This window comes from Thunnus thynnus, chromosome 14, assembly GCF_963924715.1.
Source record: "Thunnus thynnus chromosome 14, fThuThy2.1, whole genome shotgun sequence".
Classification (NCBI taxonomy): Eukaryota; Metazoa; Chordata; class Actinopteri; order Scombriformes; family Scombridae; genus Thunnus; species Thunnus thynnus.
Genome location: NC_089530.1, coordinates 1,704,829 through 1,731,566, shown reverse-complemented (window position 1 = coordinate 1,731,566; position 26,738 = coordinate 1,704,829). Strand labels below are relative to the sequence as shown.

The window sequence follows — 26,738 nt, the reverse complement described above, 5'->3', positions numbered from 1 at the left end:
GAACTCTTTATGGGCTCGAGAAAATTTCACTTTCAAGGAAATGAGATCTACATAGTTGTGTCTGCTTGCAATTCCACAGCAATTGGTTTTATTTGAGTGTATTTGCTCTGAGTGGGTCCTGGTTTAGTTGTGATTCTAACTTTGCCTTGGTACCTTGACCCCTTACAACCAAAGTAATCCAATCTCTGTATGAGTATATCTGTAGATCTTCACTTGTCTAATCTACTAAAGCTGTAGAAAACCAAGGAAGTAACTGAAAACTGCTTCAGATGACATAAACACTCTTTTTCCATCATTACCTTTGCCTTTTGGCCCCCGAGTGATACATCTGCCATCAAACCAAGAGTGAGAAAACAAATACTTGGCCTTCTAAAGTAGACATTTGTTCAGAAATATTTAGAATCACCTTTGTGTTTGATGGATGACCGGGACAATCAGGTATGTCCTTGTGATTGGGTTTCTCTTCAGGAGGAGAAAAGCTAATTAGGGAAAGTGCTGGAAACCTGAGTTGGGCCAGTCTGGCCACAGTGGTTTGTGGGATTGTGCAAGGAGGGTCAGTGGGGCTGTGCACTATACAAATCAACCAGTTTGTGCCAGAGCCAGAGTGCAGAGGAGCTCCATCATTCGTACACCGGCACTGCTGACCTTTTGAGTCACACTGTCGAGTTATGAAGTACAGTCCTGAATACAGATCCCTGATAACTGTGATGAAAGTGTTCATTTCAACACTTAAGGCCCTGTCACACCAGCATTGAAATTTCAGATCGAAATAAACAAATGTCAGTATGATCACTGCAATCAGCAGATATGTTCTTGAGCCAAAGTAATTCCATGTGAATCTTTTACATAGAGTTCAACTTTGGGGAACTTTGACCCATGAATTTGCACTGTTGATCAACCGCAAGCTGACATGAGCATCTAAAACAGAGAAAGCTAGCCTATTAGCTGTGTCACACCATCTACTTTTATATAACTTCTGCTGGAGCAGACAGCACTGGAGACAAGAGTCTATAGTACAAATACATCTCTTGAACAATGTTTTTAAAAGGGGCACTCCAACTATTTAGTAGTCTATTTACATATAGTTGTGGGATTTGTGAGAGACAGACTAAAAAAGAATGGTCAGAATTTATGCTAAGCAGATGCTAAGGTATCCTGACATTTAGGGTATATGGGTAAAGCTACAAAAATGCTGGATCCTACATTTCTCATAATGCAACTTGATAGCAACTTTTTAAGACCCCTGAGCCTGGTAAATTCCCACATCTCTCAAACTCCACATCCAGTTTGTAAGTCAGGATTTCCGTTTAGCAAATTCTGGTATAAATGTGTAGTCTTCAAGTCCAAGCTGAGATAACCCAGTTATTTTCTCAGACTGTGGAAAGCTCCCTCTGCAGCCACAGAAGACATTATACAACTGTTTTAGTCGAGCTCCTCGTGACGAGCAAACTGACTTTGATGTGTAACAGACCCTTCAAATTTCTTGTTGGGTTAGTGTCTTACCTAGCTGGCAATTGCTAACTGACAACTAGCAAGCCACCTTGCTAGCATCCACCTCCTGGCATGTTCCTGGCTGGCTAGCTACAGTATTTAAAAAATGCATTAGTGTGCAGAATTTCTCTCATAATATCTGTAGAGGTGGCTGGGAAAGTAAGTGGAATCCCCTCTCTATCTTATCTTTTAGTTATGTTTTCTCCTTGTCTTTCCATCTGTCCACAGGGAGCACCAGGCGAACCAGGTCTGTCTATCATCGGACCAAGAGGACCTCCTGTAAGTGTCTTCATCTCTCCCTACACCTAATAAACCTCTTATCTTGAGTCACTGCTGCCTGCCTGAAAGCCAAGTCTACCATTTTACAGTAGAAGACTTCTGCTTCACACATCAAGCTCTCAGACACAAAGAGACCTTACAGTTCTAAACAATCGGAGAGACAATGGGGTCATTGTTAGTTATCCAGACACCAGGTCTTAATGAGACCCCTTGTTATGACCCAAATTCTTAAGAGGCCAAATGAACTTCATGTTTCTTTGTCTTCTCCTTTTACAGTTTTCAGGAAGACATAAGTTGCATACATGCCTTAAAAAACAAACTTTTTCCTAGTTTACCTTTTGTTCCACTTCAGATGGCATAACCAAGATTCTAGCAAACTTAAGTGGAACAGACATCTGTTTTTGTAATTGATGGTTATTACAATCTATACTTGTGTGTGCCCACTCCTCCTGGATGGTAATAGGCATTTCTAATAAATAACAGGCTGTGCAGGAAGCTCTGCACAGTAGGAGCCAAGTCCAGAACCTAGAGGGCCAGTCAGTCAGAAACACTTAGAGGGTAGTTTACCGCAGCAGGTGAGATCAACATGAGAGACTCCAGTCGTGACCTTAGATGGAACAAGGGAGCTAATTCAACAGAGAGGTGAGGAGAATGAGAGGAAATGACAGCTTAGGTGAGCAAAGTGCCTCCACTTCTTTGCCACATTGTCATTTCATCGAGTTTGATGGATGAGTGCAGAGATATTTTCCGCTGCGAGAAAGGTTTTCAACTTTACAACTTGACGACAGATTCCAAAGAAGTGATTGTTTTTAGACATACAGTATCCATATGATGATTTGTAGCACATACACAATGATTTATTAAATACCCACATGAAACAATTTTAGAAGAAATAATACTCGTTTCCATATTTTAGCTGAAAAATGGATTTTCCATGCCAGTATGAAATCTCATAGTGTCTGTGACCATGAAAGGTGGATATAGTATTTTTCAAAAACAAAAATCATAAGTGGAACTCACGGTCCATTTACTAGCTTTTTCTAGAGCTTTCAACTGCATTTTTGTCTTCATCAGTGGATGTATCTTTAGAATATTCCACAGCATTTTTTGGACTTTTCATCCATGTTGACTTAAATCTTGACCTTAGAAATTGTATTCTGCCAAAAAAAACTTAAGTCTCATACTCCATTTACTAGTTTTTTTTACAGAGCTTTCAGCTGCATCGTTGAAGACCATGAGATTGAAAGCCTTGTGAAAAAACAGTAGACATTGCAGACATGGCTTTTTTTTGTCAAATTATAAATTCTCATTGTATAAAAAACTATGAAGCCTTATCCTGTTTTCCCAAAACAAACCAAAACATCCCTGGAAAGAGAAACCTTTCAAAGCCTCATGTAACTACCTCTGGTCCCAGACATACAATCTGTTTCAATAGTCATTAGTCATTCTAATTTTCTTTTTCAACATCTTTATTCTCCCTTCACTCTTTTTCCCGCGGATATTAAATGTCCTGTACCAGTACAAGAGGCAGGGTAAGAAAGCTCAAACAGACCTCCATCTCGAGTGTTATTGACATATACTCATTGAGCTCTTTCACCTTCGTCCATCGCTGTTCGATTAGAGCTCTTGGTCTTTTTCTTTTTTCAGTGTTGCATTCAGTGTCTAATTTCCTCCTGTGTAGAGAATACACTCACACACACTCTTGTTCAAGTATTCCCTTGAGTCTTCAGTATCACTCCTTATGTCAAAATCAATTACAATTATAACCAAATACCTCCATGCAGTGGAGGGATTGGGGAGGAGAGTTGTATCTTCTTACACAGACCTTCTTCCAGCAGTTTTTCATGTCAGTCTGTGGTACAATGAAGACACGGATTGTTTTTCTGTTTTCTCTTAAGGGACAACCTGGAACAAGAGGATTTCCAGGCTTTCCAGTAAGTCTTGGCCATGCTGTTTATGTAGTTGATACAGTAAATGATTCTTAAAGCTTTAGATTTTAGAAGTGGAACTGTAATAAGTAATTGTCATACTTAACAATAAAGTACACAAAAATCCTGAGTTCAATAGTAAATCAGGGAAAAAGGCTACAAGCTTCCCTAAGACTGACATGTCTGCAGTTCCTGCTCAATCAATAATGATGAGTTACTTGAGGTTAAATATCATTTTTATGAACAACTGTGTTCTGCTGAAGATATCTGTGAATCTTCATATTGGCCACTCTGTCAATAAGTTACCTTTTATGATTTTAGTTCTTATTTTGACTCAAGATATTTGATGTGCAAGTTAGCTAACTTGTCTATTAGAAATTAGAGGCAATGCTAACATGTTGTTCAGTGTCATAAGGTGAGACTTTGTAGCTTTTGAAAGGAGAAATAACATTCCTCTTCTTACAGATGAAAAGTTGAATTCATGGACAACAAACCCCACTCTTGCTCAGCTCAATACATTGTCCACGTTCAGTCCAGGGTTTTGCTGCAGCTTTTCTTGGTGTCGCATGAGCAGTAGCTTATGGTGGCTGACATTGCATAATGTTGGCAAACTTCAGATAGATATTGCTGTATATAACATTACTTTATGATTCATCTCATACTTGTGTAGGAAACAAATATTCGTATAAAACTCATTATTTGTGCTTTGCTGAATAATGTATTTGTATTCGGGCACACCCCTACACCACAGTGTGGCCACAGTAGCTGCTGTTCAGTGAAAGCTACATAGTCTTGCTTCAACAATAGAGTTGCAAAGTTTAAGGAGTTGTTTGGGGCACCCCTGTTTACGGACGTAAAAAATCACACTCTATTCATTTTTCCCATAGACAATGTCACAGTTTGAGCACTTCTACAGCTTGGATCGGTGTAAAACTCTCCCAGTTAAATCATAGAGCAACATTAGAAAATGTCTGGTTCTTGGATAAATAGTCAAAGTTACAACACTGTGTGCATAAATTGCAACAAGAAACATTCAATCACAGAGCTTAAAATTCTATCACAATCTTTTCTGGATAACTGTTTTTAGCCAATATTTGCACACACCCACTGTTCTTTTTGTTGGAGCCATACAGTATTTTGCTGCAGAAATTTGTGATGCAATTGCTGATTTCTACATATACTCAAACATCTCTTCTTCTTTTATCCTAGGGTCCAATTGGGTTGGATGGCAAGGCTGTGAGTTTAACCAAGTTCCTGTCAAAAAGTGAAATAACTGAGTAATTGAGTGCTTTTTCAGTGCCCAGAACCCAGCACCCTATGATGATAATGGGCATAATTAAGCTAAGAATGATTATGGTCATTATTGTAATAAAATCTCTATTAGTGTCATTACTGTTATTATAGGTTGGGGTTAAACATGCTATGGAAATCTGTAAGGTGTTTTTCAGAGGAAATCAAGTGGAGGTATCTGTTTATATTGATTCAATTATTTTACCACCTGCACTGACTGTTTTAATATTCACACAGGGACAGAATGGGCCAAAGGGAGACGTGGTAAGCATTCCTTAAATTTGTCATAAACTGAGTTGAGCCGTAATACAACTACCACTGGTACAACATTCATTTGAGGCCATAAAACCTTGGATATACATTTTGGGCATGTTAAATGAAATTTACAACAACAAGCCAAAGCAAATATGATAAAATTGCGTTGAACCTTGTTTTGCTGTTAAGGTCACTTTAACTGCCTGTTTATTTTGTACCCACAAAGTTATAAGAAAAACAGAGTAGGTGCCTGATTTATGCACCACAGTAATGGGCTAACAGTGAGCTCCATGCAGTGGGGAAAAGATCTAGACAGATGTGAGCTTTTAACTGCAATCTGGCTTTCAGTCAGGGTTAGTAGGTAAAAATCTGACTAACTGAAATGGGCATTTTAGACTGTACTTACTGAGGCTTGAGAACATTTAATGCCACAAGCATTTTTATCAACATGAACATTCAATATTCACAAATAATATGATTTTCTATCAGCCATGCAATGAACATCATGCAGGTGTAAAAGCAGGACTAGATTTTTTAAATCATCCATTTCAGTATCGTTGGTGACTAATGATCTGAAGACCACTTACTCTGGCTAGTGCTCCACTGTTATGGAGCCAAAGAAAGTATGTGGATATCCAGTTTCCACAGGTTATTTAACTGGTTCATATCAATCCTGTATGAGGTTAGTGGCCTCAGGAAGAGACACAATTACAAGTTAAAACCAGCCCAGTATCTTTACAAGAATTACATCCATCACATCATGATTTACTTCAAATGCCAAAGCAAGAATTCAAAAAAGGTTAGCACTGATAAAAACAAAGAAAAAAAATGCAATTCAGGGTTTTGTAGAATTGTCCAAAATCGACATTCTTGACATTCTTGTCGATTTTGGACACTGTGACTGCTGGTAATTTTTCTAACTAATTTTCACGACCTTCTTGGATTTTTTCCACCTATAATACAAAATTTGAAGATAAAAGAGCTCTGTTCCACTTGAATGATGTTGTGGTCATTTCAGCATTGTCCAGCCTTGGCTGACTGTCTGGTTTTTATCACACTCAATGCTGATTTTTTGTAGCTTCTCACATGCGTCTGTTTGAAAATCATTATTCTCAGTCAGACAGGGGGGAAGTCATCATGCCTGGGTTTGTTTTTCGAAGCGGTTTGACTTGTGCTTACAGTGTCCAGCTCCAGTGAACTCCATGCCAGTACAAATGGCAGAATTTCCAGGAGGCCAAGTGGGGTTGGATACTGTTGAAATGTTGAATGTTGATTAATGGCCCCATAATGAGACCTTGTTTCTGAGTCTCCTTCCAGATGAATGTCAGGGAGTATTGAAAAGGGCTTTGAGGGGTTGTCTGGTAAATGTATAGAGATACTTTTGCCTTCACAAAGTGGCTTTGGAGCTGCTGAGCCTGTGGGGTCACCAGCATGGGGTGAACTAGATGTGTCCTACTGGGCCCTCTCCCTGAGTTCATTAATCAACAAGTTGCTGCGCTCTGACAGCTACTGACTGGGCACACCCCAGGGCCTGATGGGAAGTCAAACTGAATGGCTTCATCCATAATAAGTAATTAGAATAGACTCTAGATGATAGATAGAGGATAGGAGCTAATTCATCAGTTTGATTGATACATTGACATGTTTTCTCATTTCAATCATGTTACTGGGAGGAATTTATGTTCAGTCCAGTTGGACTCTGTTATGCTGCATGTCACTGCCTAAACCCACTTCAAGACTGTCTGTTGCTGTTGTTTTTCAGGGTCAGCGTGGTCCTAAAGGACTGCCAGTAAGTGTCTGAAGTCTGATATCAGTCCTGACATAATAGCCTGCTAATCTTTTAAGATAACTGTTTAACCACTTAATGTGTCCCATTCACCTATGTTGTTTTTCCTTTTAGGGGGAACCAGGGCCCAAAGGGGAGAAGGTGAGATATTGTTAGAAAAAGTTTTACAACTTGTCAATTGGTCAGTGACTAACAGACTTTACAATTTAGTAGCTAGCAGTGGTGGACAAAATATTTAGAATTTTTACTTACAATGATCTGTTCACCTGTATTACAAAAAACATATATTTCTCTCTTAACTTTGTGGTATTTAGCCATACAAATACCACTAGAGGCAACTGACTTATTAAGGAAAAGTAGCAAAACCACTGCATTAAAAATATTGCTCTAATCAATATTTTTTTATATTAAAAAACAAATTACTACTTTTAACATGAAAGTTGTCACTTGTAAAGCCACAGAAATTATCACAAACTCTGCAGTTCCTCTCGGCTCTGTGGAGCATTAGCCTCTTTCACCTCATTGTTTTGGTGTTATGGCCCACAACTTTACTGTTTTGGTTCACTCTCACAGCTCTCATCAACCTGGTTTCCAGCATAGTGTTTGCTGGACAGTTTGCCATATCAGCTGGAAACCGCTTATAGTTATCATGTCTGTGCGGGTCAAATTGATCACTATAAGCGGATGATTATTATAACCGATTTTTTTTCTTTTTCTTTATCTCTTATGCAGATTACCATCTAATTGACATTTGTATATTTATTACATGAATATAAAGTAATGAAACATGCAGCTTCGCTATTTACTGAATTTTATTGACTTTCAGAATATAGAACAGCTGTTTCAAACGGTTGTTGTTTTGCTGCTGCAGCTTGTTGGTTTGTTTTTGGCAGTGTGTCATAAGCTTTAAGGAGACTATGTTTTTTAAGACAAAGACATTCTTTTCCCATCATGATTTCAATGTGCTTACAGCACCAGCCTCAGGCAACCAGCCCGAAGCAGACAGGTTGTGCATTAGGCTGCGGGGGTGGGGTAATGCAGTGGCCGACCACAGCCGGTGGTCAGACTGATTAGAGCTGTAACCCTGCTGTAATGGAGGACAAAAACATTACTAAGAAGAGGGGGTGACCTTTTTCTTACTTTGATAACATTAAAAGTACAGTTAGGCTTTGCTGCTGGCTTCCCGACTCATTTTAAAAGAGATGAGACACAGAGAGAGAGAGAGAGAGAGAGAGAGAAGCAGTGGTCGAGCGAGCTAGAGTGTGGATGAGGAGAGTGAGCAGTTGTAGTGAGAAAGCCAGTGAATGAGACAAAGAAAACATTTACTGTCTGATTGTTTCACAGAGGTTACAAATAAACATGCCTACAACCACCTCCACACAAACCAGCGGAGGTACTGCAATGCCTGATAATGGTGCTGTAGCCGCTAAGTACATATCATACGTGTATCATGGGAGCAAAATAGAATTACCATAGTTTTAAATTTTTTTACATATGTTTTCATGTATGAAAAGACCCAAATTGAACACTGTAAGCAGACTACTTGATTACTATAAGCAAATTATTTAAACAGCATTTGTATAGGAATGATTCTGTCTCAAGTTTTTTAATCCATATAAGCGGTTGATCACTGTAACTGTGATCACTATAAGCGGTTTCCACTGTATGTCAGTCTTGTGTTTGAAGATTGTTTCTGCTGCCCCCAAGTGGTCAAAAATCAGTTATTGCAATTGGCCTATAGACTATGAAGCATGTTAGACTATTTCTTGCAGCTGTTACAGTAACATTTATAAAATAATTATGAGCTTTAATTTGATTTGATTTGATTTATTGATTGGGACAGTGTGCAGTTTTAAACATTAAAGATGCACTGCACCGGAGTTAGCACAAAGCTAATTTGCATCCGTAGTCCCCTACAATCAAAACATACTACAGCACAACAACAAACAGTACATAGCAAAAAAAACAACAAAACAAAACAAAGAAACTCCACATAGAACACACCATACAAAATACAAAATACAAAGCTACACACAACGTCAATTGACAATGTCAATTAGAAATAATTAATAAATTAATAAAACACCGACTGAACTTGACCACCGCATTTGCAGTAATATTTTAATCAATTCTTTAAAATTTAATTCAATAAGTAGCGCAATATTTTCACTCTCAGCGATGTGATGTCGAGTTCATGCCTTGTCCTTGGGTGAGGCAGCATAAATCACTATGAGGGGGATACATTTTTGTCCCCACTGGAGATAAAAATAATTCAGCAGAGGGAGGGATATATAGACCAGAGGAGGGGGGGGGGGGATCCCCTGCCCCTGCCCCTGCCCCTGCCCCTGCCTCTGCAAATTGCACCCTAGTTATACCCTTCCTGCCTGGTAAACACCCACATCTTTCAAACTCCATGTCTCCAGTTTATAATGCTGGTATTCTGTGATGAATTTGTAGTCTATAAGCCCAAATTTAAGTATTCCTGATGACATCACAATGACATCATCAGAGTCATTTTCTCAGACAAAACTGTTTTCACAGGCTGAGTATTTGTTAGGTGTAAAATCAGCAGAGTTAATCTTTTGTTTCAAACTCTGTGATTCTAATTAATGTAGAAATATTTGAGAAACTACTACTTGTTGTCTTTTTTTTCTGATTAAACTTTTTGTGTTCCCTCCAGGGTGTCTGTGGAGACTACACACATCGGGTAAGAAAACATCATCTTGGAACTAAATCTTTCTCATTACAATTCCAGAAAAAGTTACCACTTAATTATCAATGTCTATGCTAACATGTAGAAATGATTTGAATCTGCTACACTGTTGCCATATTGTATTATAAGTGAACCCATACTGTTTATCCTACAACTATTAACAACATTATCTCTCACAGGCTCACATGTGTAGTTGTGTAATGTTAGAGTAGAAAAGTGAAGTTGGAAGAGGAAAAACTATTGCAGAAGCTGGACAGACAAATAACGGGTAGCACATGGGAAGAGCTCTGCAGTTCTTTGGCCTACCGTCTCTTGGGTTTGGCTAGTTGAGAGAAAACAAGGCAATTACCAGCAGTCTGCTGGAGCATACAGATGTGATAAGAGCCTGTGTGTGGGGGTGCCAAGAATAAGAGTCTCCTGTGTATAGGGGGATTTTTCAGATAGCTAAGTCCATTTCCAGCATAATTCAACCTTTCAGTTATTAAACTGCTCCTGTTAAGATGATCAAAGTTTTGCTACATTGTTTAAGAGCTGCTCAGAATAACATGGCAGTGCATGCTGAAATGGTTTTATGAGTTGCTATCGATAAGGCATCAGGCTGTGATATACATCTCTGGACAGCAAATGCTTGAGGCTAGATAAAGTTCAGAATGGGGCGTTCAGAGGAAGAAGTACCCAGATAGGATTTTGGGTTTGATGTTTTTAGCCTGCAAGGGAAATCAGCCACCCCCCACCCCCCTCTAACAAGCTGTATGTCTGTTGAATTTGTTTTTCATACACTTTCCAGAGCCCCCTGCAGCATTCTGTATGGGAGGTCCATCCCTGCTGTCTGCTCACACTCCAGGCCTCAATCCTTTAGTGAGACCCATGGGGTTGGGGGGTTAGGTGGAGGTAAAATGTTCAGTGTTGAGAGAGAAGTGTGAGAGTTTGCCTCTTAGGACAAAGCCAGTAACAGCAAGTATTTCCTGTGTCTTTGTGTAATTGTGTATTTCTGAAGCAGCCTCATGGTTAAAATTAAAGCATCTTAAGTTAGATTTCACAAGACATGACTCACGTTGGATAATGGCTCATTGTCACCATTACCAGCACTAATTGAAATGACCACTTCCCTGGTGTGCAGGGCCTCTTTGTGCAGGATCTCCCTCTGAAAACCTTGGCTGCCTTGCGCTCCAGTCAGGCTCTGATGTTGAAGGTTTGTGGGTGCCCCTAAACACCCCCATAGATAACCCTCAGCGGGGTTGTCACCAAGTCGTGCCGCAAAGAGAGCCGGTGCCGTAGAGCTAAGGCACGCATCAACCTTCTGCTGTCCACCAAAAATAATCACTTGATTTTGTTCAACAGCTTTTTTAAGTGATTTCTTAAGAAAAAAAAACTTATAATAAAGGGACATCAAGAAAGAATATAACTATTATCTCTTTAAATTGTTACTCGATGATAAATGCCATATCAAAGCCCAGGACTACAAATATTAAAATGAAATCATTTAATTCAATTTAAATGTCACTTTCCATTTGTTTCTGTAAAAACAGTCTACTTTGTTACTTTTATCACTGCCAGCTGTTGTAGTTCCTTAGGAATGACAGTAGTTTCTGACAACAAAGTTTGATAGATATACAAACTCCTACTTGCTAAAGTGGGTAAATGAATTACCAACTTAACAAGACGCAATTCATATGATTTGGAATTTGCCTAATGTTAAAGTGATATTCTAGTATGATGATTGAGGACTTACAAGAGAGTAAGAGATGCAGCACCAGAAGCTGAGATATTTTGACTTCTAGTCACTAGTATCAAATGCCAAAAACACTTGATCCTACTTCTCAGAATGCCACTAAAACACGCCTTTTGTTAGACCCCCCATGCCCTGCCAAACCCACATCTTTCCAAACTTCATGCCCCTGTTGGTAATACAGGCTGTCGATTCTGAATTTGTAATTTCAAAGCCCAGAGATAACACTGATGACATCACTATGACATCATCACGGTTATTTTCTTAGACGTGACAAAGCTCATCTAGAGCCACAGCAGACAGACCACTTTGGTGATACAAAGACATCTAACACCATCATGAGACCAAAATATTAATTTGCCCAATACCTGCAATGACATTCCTATCAGTCTCAGCTGTACTTTGTGTTTAGTTATGATCAGCATGCAAATAGGTTAAACTTAGAATGATGAACCTGGTTAAACGTTACTGCCTAAACATCAGCATGTTAGCACTGTCATTGTGAGCATGTTAGCATGCTGATGTTGGCATTTAGCTCAAGTACAGCCACAGAGCTGTTAGTGTGGTTCTAGACTTTTGTTAGTAATTACATAATAGTTATTTATGCAGTAGTCATGGAAATAAAAATGAAGTAATTCTTATTTTTATGATAATTGTATCATACGTAATGTCCACACAAAATAAAATTAAAAAAATGTTTTTATTGTGATTAAATGATTTCATTTTAATATTGGCAGCCATTGACTTCTTTACATTTAAACCTCTGTGCAAATGTGGTGGATAGCTGGAAATGGTGAAAGACAAAGCAGCACACTTGCCTACTTTTACTACATTTATTCCCCCACTTATATTTACTTATCACATACTGTATATATTTCCATAGAAATAGTTCTGTTGTTAATTTTGGAATTCAACTGATCTACTTAATTATAGTGTGACTGATCACTCTTTTCACAGTGAAAAGACGTGTGCTCCAAAATTGACTTAAAGCTAGAAATATGTGTTTTAAAGAGGAAGGAATGCAGAGCACTTCTTTTGGGTTTCAGTTGGTGAGGGTTGTTTTGTTGAAGGTTGAATAAGAATTGTGGAAATATGTACGGTATGTAAAAAGTAGGCAAGTTGCTGGTTCTACCTGGTGTCAGTGGGAAAAATGTAGATATCAGTGGAATCACACTTTTACTGCCCTCTCCTAAACTTGTATCTGATGATGCTGGTCATCTCAACAGAAGCGGCGTATTGTACAACCCTGTGTTGGACAGTTGGCCACAGTAAGTCTGGATGTGCACTGTAACTGTACTGCTGTACTCTCTTTGTGGCAAGACTGGCACCCACCTGATCTCTGCTCTGCTGCAATCTAGGGGCCTGGTTTACTGTTAATGGGGTCTTTGATGCATACAAACCCTCAGTAGGGGATGCTTAATGATTGGCAACCATCAGATACAGAAAATATCTCAAGAAATTGGCATGCTTTCACATATTTTTGAAATAAAGAATGTAAGCATCATAGTACATCAACTGTCCCCTTTGCCACTCCAGGTCCATAGTTTGCTTTGCTGGTGCCTCTTTTTGTCTTTCCTTTCTTCAACCTTGTTTCCTGTTTTCTCTCCTTTGCCTTCCCATTTCCTTGCTTTTCACTCTCATGTTATGTTGTATTTCTCTCTTTCCTCCATATCCCACCCCCTTCCTCCCTCGTTCTTCTGGTTCTACCCTGTTTCCTTTCTCTGGCCTCCTGGTGACCTTTGCCCTGTGAACCTTTTTACACCGCTGGCCACCTGTGCTTTGTGACTACCCCCGGCAGATGTTGCCCATCACCGTGCGCAACATGCCCTCAATAAGCCCTCTAATCCTAAAACGCCTCAAGGTACAATTCTTTCTGCCCCCTACTTGCCCCTTCCTCTCTTTCCTGTGAATGCCAACCGCTGTCGACCATCGCCAAAACCTCCCCAATGCTCCTCCGCCGTCAAGCTGTAATTAACCAACTTTTGGCTGCTACTGCTTCTGAATGTTTAGTCATATTCAAGGCCAAAGGTCTTTTCTGTACATGACAGGAAATCAAACCAAAAAAATGCTGAAGTTTCTCTCTTGTTTCAGACAAACCATGAAAAATTTAAAGCACTATTTAAAGCTTTCTTTAAAGGATATGAAGGCATTTAAACATGTTCTTTTTCATTTTAAGTGGGCATAGCCAATAGCAAGAAAATACAACAAATACAAATACATGCACAGTAGATTCTAGTGTTCACAGCCCACTGATAAGTCATTATGATAAAAGAAATGCCAATAAGTCAAATTTTCCTGAACTAGAATCTTGCAATGCTTATACAGAGGTCAGCATTTCTCCCAGCATCTTCATACAGCCATGACTCCTACAGATTGCATTCATATGCATCTATAGTGATTTACTTTCAAGGGCAACATTCAGGGTCAATGCAGAAAGTAGTGTGACATTCATAGCAAAGCCAAAAGTAAGGACAAATACATCAAAGTTCTTTTTTTTCTTTTTCTTTTTCTTGTTTGACCCTGACCATCATTCTGTAACCTTAAAGGGTTACCAGAGTAGTTTAGCAATAATTTTCACAAAGTTTTGGGATTCACATGAGGCAGATTAAAAGAGAATGGTCAAAATGTGTTAAGTTTGTAATTGCTTTTAACGAGGGGGTATTACTAACCAGAACATTTTGAATATAAACAATCTGAAAAAATATTAAGTGAACTACTTTACCTTTTCCACTTAATTCATTTTGCTAATGCAGAATCCACCCTATAACCAAACAAGAACATTGATATTGCAAGATTTTCCAAAACCAGATACACCCAAAGCCAAATTTATAAAGACAGACAAACATTAATTTCAGTCTCTGGACTCCTGCATGAAAGTGAGATGTGCCACATACCATCCACCATTCTGGCCTTGCTACATAAAGGGCACACTACCCCCTGTAATGACACTAAACGTTGTCATTGAACCTTAATCGGAAGGACACTGGGCTGTGCAAAATAGCTGAATATTAATATAAATCATATAATAAACAGTATGATTGCTTGATTAACAACAACCGCAACTGGTAATGCAGAAAATAACTTTCAAAATTATGTAATAATTGACAGTGATATTGATTATTAGATATATATAATAGAATATGCATTTAATTGTGGTAATACTTTCAAAACTGTTGATAGACATTAACACTGTATATTTGGAAAAATAATGTAATTCCCTTAATTGTAATTCAATAATGTACATATTAAATTATAAAAAAACATTATTAAATTCATCCACTTTGAAGAATAAGCTTCAGATCAATAGGCTGATCACATTGTCAATTCTTTATCATATATTTTGACACATTTTGAGAGATATTTAAAGTTATGACTGACATTGTCATACAGTCCTTACTTTACATTGGTTCCTAAAACACTAGGCAAAGCTGTGTGTGAAGGAGCCTCGGTGTGCTGCCACATGGGTCATTTGGCAATCTGGTGCAGATTGGCCTAGTTGGCATCAGCTCTGTCTTGTTTATCTCAAGTGTGCAGTCTGCTCAGCAGGACATAATGCTTTGTTTGGAGATCAGAGCTATGTGAAAAACACAGGTTGGACTGACAGAAAAAGTTCACTTTGGTTCTCTATGATAAATACAATATCAACCATTCAGTGTTGTCCTTCTGATATGATGGGATTTCCATCCTGATACATACAATATTTTCATGAATATGGTCAAATTGTGCTGAACAAAAAAAAATTTCAGCAATTGGCAGCTGCAATCTACCCATATGAGTGAGAAAATCTTCCAGGGACATAAATCATGTCTGGACACATTGTGTTCTGCAGTACAGGATATAATGTCGATGGATATGTTCTCCATTATCTCAGTGCCAGACTTGGCAGTGCTCTCTGGTCCTGAGCTACTGTACATGTGTGTTTTTCTACAGTAACACAGTGATTACTGAGTGACTGAAGTAAGGCCAGCTCTTTGTGTTAGGAACTTCTCTAAGTCGGACCACATGTGCAAATAAATCATGTACTGTGCCAAAATGCATTAAATATTGTGCCATGCAAAGTTGTCACCCTATATGATAATGAATATATCCAGATGGAGATGTTTTCACCATAAAATATTGACCTATAGCAATCAGGAAATTGATTTTAAGATTTTTTAAAAGATAAGTAGCAGCAATTAGAGTAAAACAAAGGAGACACTGATTCAGGATGTCCAGCAGCCAGACAGATGTTTTTCAGCCATTGAGGTGTATTTATGCTCTTCATATCCTGTGCTCGTTGTAAGCTTCCATTTGATTTTGTTTAGTCTTGGCTTTGGTTTGACATATTCCCAGGGTTCTGGCTGTCAATGGGCAGCCTTCAGAATAACCACACACAGATTAGCTGTCTGTTTTAAAGAAACTGTAGGAAGTATCATTGTAAAACCTACATGAATTCATTGAAAATACAAACAATAATAACTTATACACATTTTCTGTGCTCTCTAATTGCAGTTGCGTTTTCCTCAATGAGAAGTCAAAGTTAAACCACAAGCCTCTATTCTATGTGGCCTATAAAAAATTGTACAACCTACATCAGTGTCACTCAATTCCCAGTGTCTTGCTCTCCAAACAAAGGTAGTCACTGAGAAGAAACAGTATCATGACCATATCTGTGATAAAATATTCTAAACGCAAAGTTCACTTAATAGCTTTCGCTGGAGGTTTTTGACTCCAGTGGCCCTCTTCAGCACATGTTGAGGGGTCATCACGTGACCAAAGTAAACCAAAGCAGACCATAGTGATAACAGATAGTCATAGAGATGGTAACCCCTGTCTCTGTTCAACAATGGTTTCTGGCATTGGATGTGAATGTCCTCCTTAATCTTTCTCTGAACATCCTCTGACTCCTGGTCGATGACTTTGACTCCCTCCCAGTCAACGCTGTACCCAATTTGGGGCTTTTTTTTTCTCTTTCAGGCTCTTGGTCAGGACCTTTCCAGGTGACTGTGAAGGGTCAAAGTCAATGTACAGTGACCAGGAGTCAGTGGACCAAAGAGTAATTTCCAGTCAATGCTGTGATGAGTTTGGGTCTGTCTGTTCTCTGCTTCCAGTGCCTCTTACTGTTTTACCCTCCTACCCTTCCTTACCTTCTTATCCAGGGTATTAGCAAAGGCCCTGGGTCAGAGACCCTTACTCAGGGTACTTGCTAGGACCCTGGGTAAGAGTTTAGGACCATGTCACGACACCTGAGCAAACTCCATTCCTTGAGGGCCATGGAATACAGTTGGCAAAAAGCTAATAAGTGATCCCTGAGTTTAGAATATTTTAACACAGGTTTGTGCTCCCAAGGTCAAGAATGAACCTTCACACTCAAGCATTATAACCGCTTGCCTTACTCCCCAGCTAACCTTCCTCCTAGCCACCCCTGCTGCAGAATTTGCAGTGTAGTTTGAAGTTGTTGTGTTGGCATGGCCAGTGTGGGCTAGGCTTTCTCCAGCATGGCAGGTTGTAACTCAAGGTCTCTCAGCAGGGCGAGCCTGGAGCGCAGGGACCCCCGGGACCTCCAGGACCCCCCGGACCTCCAGGCCTGAGTGGAGCCAGTGGCCCACCGGTAAGTGCCAGTCTGAGCCCAGCAGGTTCTGTCCGGAAGAGAACGTGTCTGAAAATGAATCTGAGACAGTTCAATCACAAATATAAATCCTACACCTGTAAATTAGCCACCTTGCTTACATTTCAGCCTTGGTACAAACAGAAGTGGTGGATAGAGACCAACTTTACAATCATATGAATGTCTTGAGTTGTCCAATAAGGTGAACTCTTGCAAGTTGTTAACAAGGGAATCTTTCCCATGTCTACCATATCCTATATGACGTGTACACTGTATTTGTGCTTTATAAACTCCAACTGGTTCCAAGGAGGTGAAAATGTAGTAAACATATTGAAAATATTAGCCGGGACTGGAAATAGGCGGAGTCACATTCACTTTGCTCGGGGACACCATTAAAACCTTAACATGCTGCAGTGCATGACTCAGCAGTGAATACCATATTGCAGTCTGAGAACGGTAAACTACTTGGCAACTTTTCAGTTCAGAACCCCTATGTTGCCTGCACCCAGAGCCCAGAGTCCACCAGGTGACGCATTATGCTTTGGAGATCTGCCTTAGACTACAAACTACGTTTCCTCATTTTCTGTAGTGGTGCCTTCAAGGACTGTCAAATGTGGGTCTCCCAAAACCACTACCCTGTTACACAAGCGATAGGGAAAAGCAGACACTAAAATATAAAATATCATACTACTACTTTAAAATATCAACATATTTGGAAGAAAACTAGTTACATGATACAAGGCCATAGGAGGAAGTGGAGCTACGTTACAATGGCAGCTGAAAGAAAGCTGAAAGCTTTGCAGCATTGACCAGTGACCGGTGAGGATCGTCAGAGAGAATGGAGACAGACTGAAAACTCTGCTTTGCGGTGCTTTGGTAAACCTGAATGTGTTTTCTGACAGAACTTTATATCGGATTTTAACTCTGAATACAGAACAGTGAACAGCAGTGTTAAGTTACCTGTTAATTTGAAGTTAACTTTTGTGCCTGCATCCAGTTTGAGCACAATCCGGAGTCTGACTCATCATTGTCAGAAATAGGTAAAAGACGCAGTGGTTGGTTGCAGTTTTTCACCACTTCATCCACGATTGTTTCCCAAAACAAGCTCAAATGGAGACAGCAGACACAGAGGTGTTTTGACTTTTTTGACTATTCATTGGCGGCTCTGGCTTGTGTGCAGCCATGCAGCTCTCAATAAGTTTGTAATGATCAACATAACTGACTTCAGTGCGCTGTTTGTTTTATGATCCTTGCACACTGGTACAATATATCCAGACAGGATGAGGTTAAACGTTTTGTAAATGAAAATAAGCCTCAGTAAAGAGATATAATGCTGTTCAGTCTTTGCTAAATGGCCACTCTGCTGGCCATAAACACACCATCAGTAGACACAGTTAGTCTGAGTGGACGTGATGCGCGCAGTGCATTCTGGTTGTTGTAGGATTCCCCCTCAAGAGCAGTATGGGGAATCTACAGCCTTTTTCTCAGTTTTCTCTAGTCATAGGGCATCAATTTCAAAAACATTTGGACATTTCTACTACATAGGTGACATAGCTTTAAGAAATCATCATATTCATAGCAGTGATTTTTCCCTTTAAGATGCAACTTCTATCCTGATGCATGTTTACTTGACTGTTGTGCTAGTTTGACTGCATTACTTTATTCAGTTTCTCACTCTTTTCACAAATGGGATTGTTGTCGATTCAAATGGCATCATGGAACTGGTATTGTAGACAATTTTGTAGACTATGTTATAAGGATTTTTGCTCTTTTCATTGCAGGGTAAGCCAGGGGAACCAGGCAAACCAGGAAAAGACCCAAGGGTGAGCTTTGGTTCAGACCCTCTTTGATTTTCCAGAACCTTCTCATCATTGAAAGTCTGTTGGTTTAACATTAACCTTCTTGCGATTTCTACATTGTTTCTGCAGCTTTTACCAGGACTGAAGGTAAACTAATTCCCCTTCTTGTACAAATAAAATTACAATTCTGAAAAAACATGATTAGCATCACTGTGGCCTCTCATGATGGTTCTAGAGTTATTACAGACTCAGTCCGAAATGAAGCAAGCCACATGAAAACAGGGATCAAGTCATTTTAACTTGGTCTCTGTACAGCTGCTCTGAAGTTCAGACCAACTCCACCTGCACAACAGAAACACTGCAGACCTCTGTGTTTCCTTTGGATGGGACAAGTCAATCTCCATATGATGCAGTAATTGTCACAGATTATTCAAAAGGAGGAATGTAGATTGTGAGGTCAAAGAATCCCTGTCCTGTAAATGCCCCTCACTGTGGAACACAAGCTAAACTCACAGCAGGAAGTGGTTCTCACTTGTGATGGACTTATAGCATGAGCAGTAATAGCTGAGCTAAGCTGCAGCATGATCTGTGCACCATCTGGGTGGAAAACATGACTGTACATCTCTCAACGTGAAATACTTTATTTGTTATACTAGCTGAATATGTTCCAAAAAGACACAAAAAACAAACGCACTTTGGTTTATTTTTCCAGGGTGAACCAGGTATACCAGGACAAAAGGTGAGCTCCCTTCTGTATTTCACTTTTGAAAACAAATGTGTGTCAGTAGACTCCAGGATGTGTTAGAGTGGCTAAAAAAAGTCTATTCCAGTACACAAGTTACTGTATACCATCGAGTAAATGATTGGTTTTTCATTGTGGACATACAGCAATAACCAGCTTTTTCTTCCTGTAATGGTCAAGAAAAATGACTTTTATGTATCCTCTGCTTTCAAGCACCTGCAGAGATCAATGCAGGAGCAGAAGGAAGTAGTATTTCATTTCTTGTTGCTACGCTTTGGCTGAAAAACATGCAGTCTTATTGTTTTCAAAAGTAAAACAGTTTACCTGTCTGTGTGCAGTAAGCTTGTATTTTTGAAAGAAAGTAGAAATACGACAGCCGGGATCATAAAAGAACTTTCAGAAGGCCTCAGGAGAAGAACAACAAATCAACATTAAATTCAACATTCTGTGAATGTATCATCCATAAATAATTATCTTTCTGTCTCTCCAAAGGGTGATCGAGGTGATGTTGGCCCAGCAGGTCCTGAAGGCCCAAAGGTATTCCACTTTCTACCTGTTTTATAGCTATTTCATATTAAACTGTGGGTGTACACGTCTACAGTATGTGTCACTGAAAAGATCTGTAAAAAAAAGTTTAAAATGAAACCTTAAAAGATAGGTTCAGATTTCTTAAAGGCCACCTTAATGCAACACTCACATATAATATAAACACTGGGATGAGTTATTGGTCCTTAAAAATATTCCACCTCTCCATACTGGCTGTGAGGTGACCCATTCCTAATGCAACTACCATGTAAGACATAGAAGACAAAATCATCAGTCCATGTTCCATACACAAAATGCATACCAAAATTCAGGTGAAAGCTAAAATGAGGGTTCAAGATTGAGAAAATCAGGCCCTAAAATATATGCCAACATGGACACAGATGTGGATGACTGTATGAACCTTCGCAGATGGGCACATGACAAAATTAACATCACATATGAACCCATGCGGCTATGTGGACACATGAAGTATAATTTAAGCTGTAGTCAAATGAAGTGAGTATCTTGTAGCCTGATAATCAGACTGAACTGGCAATGTATTTCACTTCATCTGTTCATCCTGAAATTGTGTTCATGTGAACCAGTCTCTTGTTAGGGGTGTTATTTTGTTTTGGTTTCCCTAACCAATCAGTAGCAAATGACATATCCATCCTGCCCGCATCATTTCCAGTCGACATGTTGGCTGCGGTAGGGTTTATGTGGAGCAGCAAATGGTTTTTATGATGATCCGTGATCTCATCCAAGCTTGCTGAATATTTGTGACCATTTTTCTCAGTTTTTTTCATGGATGAGGCTAAGTAGCTAGCTAGTCAGAAATCACTCGCTGTTTAATATATAGTGGTCTATATTCACTGCCCGCCATTTAGTTTGAGTGTCTGAATTCTAAGTGTGAACTTTATACTCTATATAGTGCCCTCAAAAATTCCCATAATGGAAAAACAGATATTGCCCATGGCAGTCATTGGACACTATACCTGTGAGTGATAATGCAACATGATGATTTATAAATCTGACTTCACTGCTCACTGTCTTTTATATAGGCAGTAGGAAATGAGTGAATGAGGGAATCATTCTGGACCCGTACAAAGCTCTGATTGGTCAATATTTTCCCCAGTTGTTGTAAATAGCCATCTTTGAGCGCAAGCTAGAAGTGTTGTGACATCACAAAGAGGGTATTTTGTGCCATAAAGACCATAACTTTGGAAGATACTCACTTAATTTGTAGAACTCAAACTGCTGAAGCTTCATATTGGCCTCAGCTGAACCAGTTTTGCATAGAACGAGGATTCTGGATTTTGACCTCCATCTCAATCACGTTGTCTAGCCCTTCCTATCAGATTCATTCTTTCATTCTATATTAAATGGTTAAAAAAGGGAGTTGTTTAGAACTGATATCATAAAAATACCAAGATCTTGACCTCACAAAATGATGCAGGTAGCATCTGCTGCCACATTTATGGTTTTGACATTTATTCAATGGAAAGTGATATTGTAATATTGCTGTGTTATTGCACAATATTCTGCTTAATACTGAATAAACAGGAATGAACACAGCATGCACACACACACACACACACACAAACACAGCATGCACACACACACACACACACACTCACATCCACGCAAACGCACACTGGCAGCTTAAAGGGTCTAACCCTGGCTTTGAAGCTTTGTGGGGGGCAAAGTGAGCTATGCCCGCTACACTCCCCATGTGCTTGTCCTTCTCCACTTTCCATGGCTTAACAGACTTCCTCTGGAGGACACACACATCCACACACACACACACACACACTCACGTACAACTGTTGTACATTAAGCCAAGTCATTATACAGCATTAGTGTTTTAGGATATTATACATGACAAATTTAAGTATGCCAAAAAATGTGAAAAGGGAAGAAATGAAAATCACAAACAAGACAAAGGAGAAAAAGGAAGGAAAAATAAAAAATATCCTGTTAGTATGTTAAAAAGAGGATTAGAAGAAGGGAGCTGTGGCAGATGTTGGCTGTTGGACATGATTTGAGATGTTGTTAAGAGCAGAGTTTGTAGGCTATGAAAACCAAAACAAGAGTTGAAAGAGGCTTAAAACTATAGTACCATTGGTGACCCCAGCACTTACTGTATGTTACTCTGTGATTCAGTCAAATAGCCTTTACTAGACAAACCTTAAGTGAAAAATCAAAAAGTTATTTTTTACCTGTTATCTAGTAGTGAGTTGTCTACTATCTGTTAGAAATGACAAAATGTTAAGATGAGACCAATGTTTAAAGTCCACCTGAAATTACCTTTAGTTATCCCTGTTTGTAGTCTAAAATAATGTCAGTACATATTTTTAAATGTATAAATCTATTGTTAAAAGGGAGAAAAAAAGGTCTTCAGGGAAATATCAGAAATGCTCCTTTTCTTCTCTGTGTGTGTTTGATTGACAGCAGCAGGCAGGCTGTGCCCAAGCAGGGCAACAAGAAACAAAGTAAACAAACTTGTGCTGTAGCTACAGTACATGTCATAGACAGACAGTGTTGTTAGCAGTGGTAGTGTAAGGACCACACCATCATCTAACCAGATCAAAGTGACATTTGCAGGTACATTTACATACTGCTTAATGTGCTGCAGCTAAGCGTTAACTATCTAGTCTGCAAAATGACATTTCATACATTTGATAATGTGTGTTGTTGCTCAGAGTCTGTGGGTCTTGTGTAGCAGGCTGCTGTTGCTGTCAGGCTGCTGGTCGGTGTGACCGTCTGCTCATAGAACCCTGACATTGCTGTTTTATGTAAATATGGGGGTTCAGTTCTTCATCAGCATAGACAGAGAACTGTATTCGAACTAGAATGGTATTGCAATGTATTAATGCAAAACCAAGGAGCACCATCATGAAACCAAAAAATATAAAATATCAATTTCTGTCTTTTCTGTTGTGTTTCAGCATGCAGACATGTATGCTGTAGCGGACTAAATATGCAATTTACTTAGGACTTTAAATCCTATATTACCACACACTGTGTCTGTCGAACTAAATCACAGAATTGCTGATATCACAAAAGGGGCTAAGGCAACCATAGAGATGGTGACAATCCTCTGTGGTTTTGTCATTCAAGAGTGACACCTTTCACAGAGTTATTTGATTATTTGATAAATATTTTTATAAAATGATTAGTGGAGCTTTAAAGATACAACCTATTATTTTGCTATGATACTAAAAAGCATCTTCAAACTTGATGTTGATGTTTTGAAAATTCAACTGCAAACTGTGTCGAGTTTCAAGACTAAGTAATTCATTATGTGATGACAATGTAATTCATTACTTTCACTTATATTCATAACTTTTATTCTTCCACTTGCACTAAACTCAAATCTGCTAAAGCAAAACATCTCAGCCATCTGGGCAACATTAAACAGTTTGGCTGCTTCTGTTACAACAGCAAAACCATTGCATATATCTATAACACGACTCTGTTAAAGTGATATTTGCCTGAAGGCAGATATAAAATCTCAGATTTAGGTTGAGCTGTAAAGGTCACAATGAAAACACAGTGTCCCTCTGCAGTTTATACTGATGCTTTTCTGAGGTTAGGACTGCTGGAAGAACCTTTTCACTGTGAGCTTCTGTTCACATTACGTCCTTGTAAACTTCAGCCGTTCTTCCGTCTTGCTTTGTTTTCCCATGAAATCATCCCAGAATCCTGTTTCTGTTCTCTGCCATGAGCTTTATGAGCGCATCAGGCTACTGAGCTGAAGGTTACTAAGAGGACAGAGGAGAAGCCTTTGCAGGCATGGTTATATGGCATCTTGGTGGGACTTTTTTCCAGTTTGCACGAAAAGGATTAGATAACTTCTTAAATGAAATACAAACTGCTCCTTGAGTTTGAATGTTCACTCTATGAAGCTTTGGACACAGTATTCACTGTTAATTATGATGGTCAGAGAGGATCTTGTGCTCCATCTAGTGGACTGCTGTGATAGTCTTCAGTTGTTACATCTAAAATATTTGTCTTTGTTTCACAGGGAGTCAAGGGAGACCTAGGAATCAAGGTAAGATTATTTACCTTTTTTCAAAGCAACATAAAAGTGGGAGTAGGAACAGCTGTTTATTAAGGTTGCAGGACTTTCTATGTTCTGTCCAGGGCAATAGCCAGGGTTTTAGAAGTATGGAGGCTACAAGTCCAAGTGCCCCCCTGCACCCTCGACTCCAGCACAAACCATTTTGACCACACACCCAAATCAATATCAATTTTTTTCTTTTGACAAAAAAAATAAAAATAAAAATCCAACAACATGGTCCACTCATTAACTTTTATCAGAGCTTTCAGCTGCATCTCATGGTTTTCCTAGGTGGGTGGAGTTTGCTCAGTTGTCTTATTAATCTTATTTCATTTTTCTTTATTGTAGAGTTATAGATCAGTCAGGTGTATGAACACACTGTTTGTGTTCTTCAAGCCAACATGGACGAGAAGTCATAAAAGTGCAACTTAAAACATAAAAGCTACTGATACTTGCATATCAACGAATCCATCTCCATGACAAATGAGCAAACACTGTTGAGGATCTTGTGATACAGTTGAAAGCTTTGGAAAAAGATAACTGACATTAAGTGGGAATTGTTTTGTCAAACTTTGAGGACCTTTAAAAAGTCATAATGTATGACTATTATAGATGGTCAGCTACACTTGAGGAGATTCAAACCCCCTTGATTATGAGTGAAAGCTACTAAGGACATGACCTCAGTGTCGTCAGTGGTAGCTTCAGCCCTGGGTCTGGATGAGAAATCAGCTCTCTCCTGGCTACTGTTTGATTTTTTTCCAAGGCAATGCTGCTTCAGTCTAGGGACCAACATGACAGAAGGCCTGTGATGTCATCTCTAAAGATTTAGATCTCCTCCTGTCAGGTCCATGTCAAGAAGGAGCACTCCCTTTTCCCCATGAGCCTTTACTTGTGTTTTGATTTTCCCCTGGTTGAAAGGGTGTGTCTATTTTTACTGCCCTGCTGCTTCTCTGAGCTGCTGTTTCCATCAACTCTGTAGGGAGATGAAGGAAAGAGGGGTTTCCCAGGAGAGAAAGGAGAGAAGGTAGAGTGAAAGTCAAGCACGGAATTGTGTGTGTGTGGCATGTCGAGGTTTATTTATGCATGGCAAGATCACAGACATCACTGCTGGAGTCTGGATGATTGAAACTTGGTTTAATTTATCTCTTAGTGGAAAGGCACTTTGTATTTTATTAAAGGAGCTGCTGTCTCTTTGATCACAAATAACCTGAAATGCTTCATATACTCTACTGAATTTAAGCATGTATAAGGACATGGAGTTATAGGGTATTGGTTTGGTAGTATGGGTCAATATTGCGGGCAATAAATGTGGTTTTACGTTCAGTTGTGCTGTCTCAGAGGCTCTACCTGGCAAGAATGAGCACTGAGTACTTGTATTTTGGATGGCCATGACAGTTTATCTGGTCTATCTGGCTCTGCTCTTAGTTTCACCTTTCAGTGGCAGTTGGCGATGAGATGTCTGATGCTGCCCTATTTCATTTCTAAATGTTACCATTGGGCATTCCAATTCACTGATTACACAAAGTTCTGATATGTCAAATGTTTCACCAACTGGGGGAAACAGCCGTCAACTTGCCATCAATAAACAGCAGACTTATTTCAATTTGTGAACAAATCAGAGATGTGGGCAGTGATTCAGAGGTCTGGAACTAGGCTAAGATCCTTGAGCAAGCCTTGTTTGTCAAAGGTCTCATGTCTCCACAACAGTGACAGTGTCCTTGTATCTTTTGTGGACTTCTCTAATTTGTTCTCCTTCTCTGACGAACTCCATCACTTCAGGAGTCCCAGCTGACCTGCAACCACAGCATCTCTCCTGTTGCCACAGTAGCATAGCAGTAGCAGCGGCAGCCCTGTGCATGTGTGTGTTTTCCTCATTAAGCCCCACAGATGGACATATGGGGGGAGAGGAAGAAGAAATCAAAAGAGGAAAAAACTTAAAGAAAGGCACATATTCGTTGGTATCCACAGGAAACAGCAATCTGGAAAGACTTTTATTGTTTAATAATAAAGAGAAAGTGCTTTTGCAGACTGATCCTTCATTGTTAGGGTATGGTTGCCTAAGGAGTTGATGCTTTCATTAACCCAGGGGAGATCTGTTCTATATATAATCTCAGAGAGTTGGCTGCTGGTGCCTTGTGCCAGAGTGAAATAGTGGGCCAGGTAGAGATTTTGTGGTATGAGTCATAATCATTAATATCTACTTGGTGCCAATCACAGATGATGACTTTTCTATAGACTCAAACACAAGTTCCAAAGCTCCCAGCGGGCAACAGGCCCATGTCTAGCCATGAAGGAAGCAGACACGACTACCACCACAGGACCCAGTCCCGTCTGCCACAATGGTGAAATACTCCTCCACTCCACTGATCTAATAAGCCCTGTCTTTGAAAGCAGCTTTGATTTTACTATGCCTGTGGGCACTGAGAGTGGCAACAGGGGATGACAAAGAGATGGGAGGACGGTGGATTTCATGACAAAGAAGAGTGTGTGCCAACAGTCACAATTCTTTGACTGAATGAAAATGCATCTCTGGGGAAGCAATGAGCTACAA

The 26,738-nt window shown here is 39.5% G+C and overlaps 1 protein-coding gene across 1 annotated transcript in view; it reads left to right on the top strand.

Moving 5' to 3' along the window:
• Positions 1–26,738, top strand: part of col13a1 (collagen, type XIII, alpha 1) — a 65,568-nt gene that overhangs the window by 17,910 nt on the left and 20,920 nt on the right. Inside the window, exons 5-20 of the mRNA XM_067609281.1 lie at positions 1,720–1,770; positions 3,669–3,704; positions 4,908–4,934; positions 5,226–5,252; positions 7,006–7,032; positions 7,144–7,170; positions 9,710–9,736; positions 12,698–12,739; positions 13,270–13,332; positions 16,978–17,061; positions 18,840–18,881; positions 18,987–19,004; positions 19,570–19,596; positions 20,092–20,136; positions 24,152–24,178; positions 25,167–25,211. Of these exons, the coding sequence (XP_067465382.1) occupies positions 1,720–1,770; positions 3,669–3,704; positions 4,908–4,934; positions 5,226–5,252; positions 7,006–7,032; positions 7,144–7,170; positions 9,710–9,736; positions 12,698–12,739; positions 13,270–13,332; positions 16,978–17,061; positions 18,840–18,881; positions 18,987–19,004; positions 19,570–19,596; positions 20,092–20,136; positions 24,152–24,178; positions 25,167–25,211 (615 nt within the window). The remainder of the gene's footprint in view (positions 1–1,719; positions 1,771–3,668; positions 3,705–4,907; positions 4,935–5,225; positions 5,253–7,005; positions 7,033–7,143; positions 7,171–9,709; positions 9,737–12,697; positions 12,740–13,269; positions 13,333–16,977; positions 17,062–18,839; positions 18,882–18,986; positions 19,005–19,569; positions 19,597–20,091; positions 20,137–24,151; positions 24,179–25,166; positions 25,212–26,738) is intronic.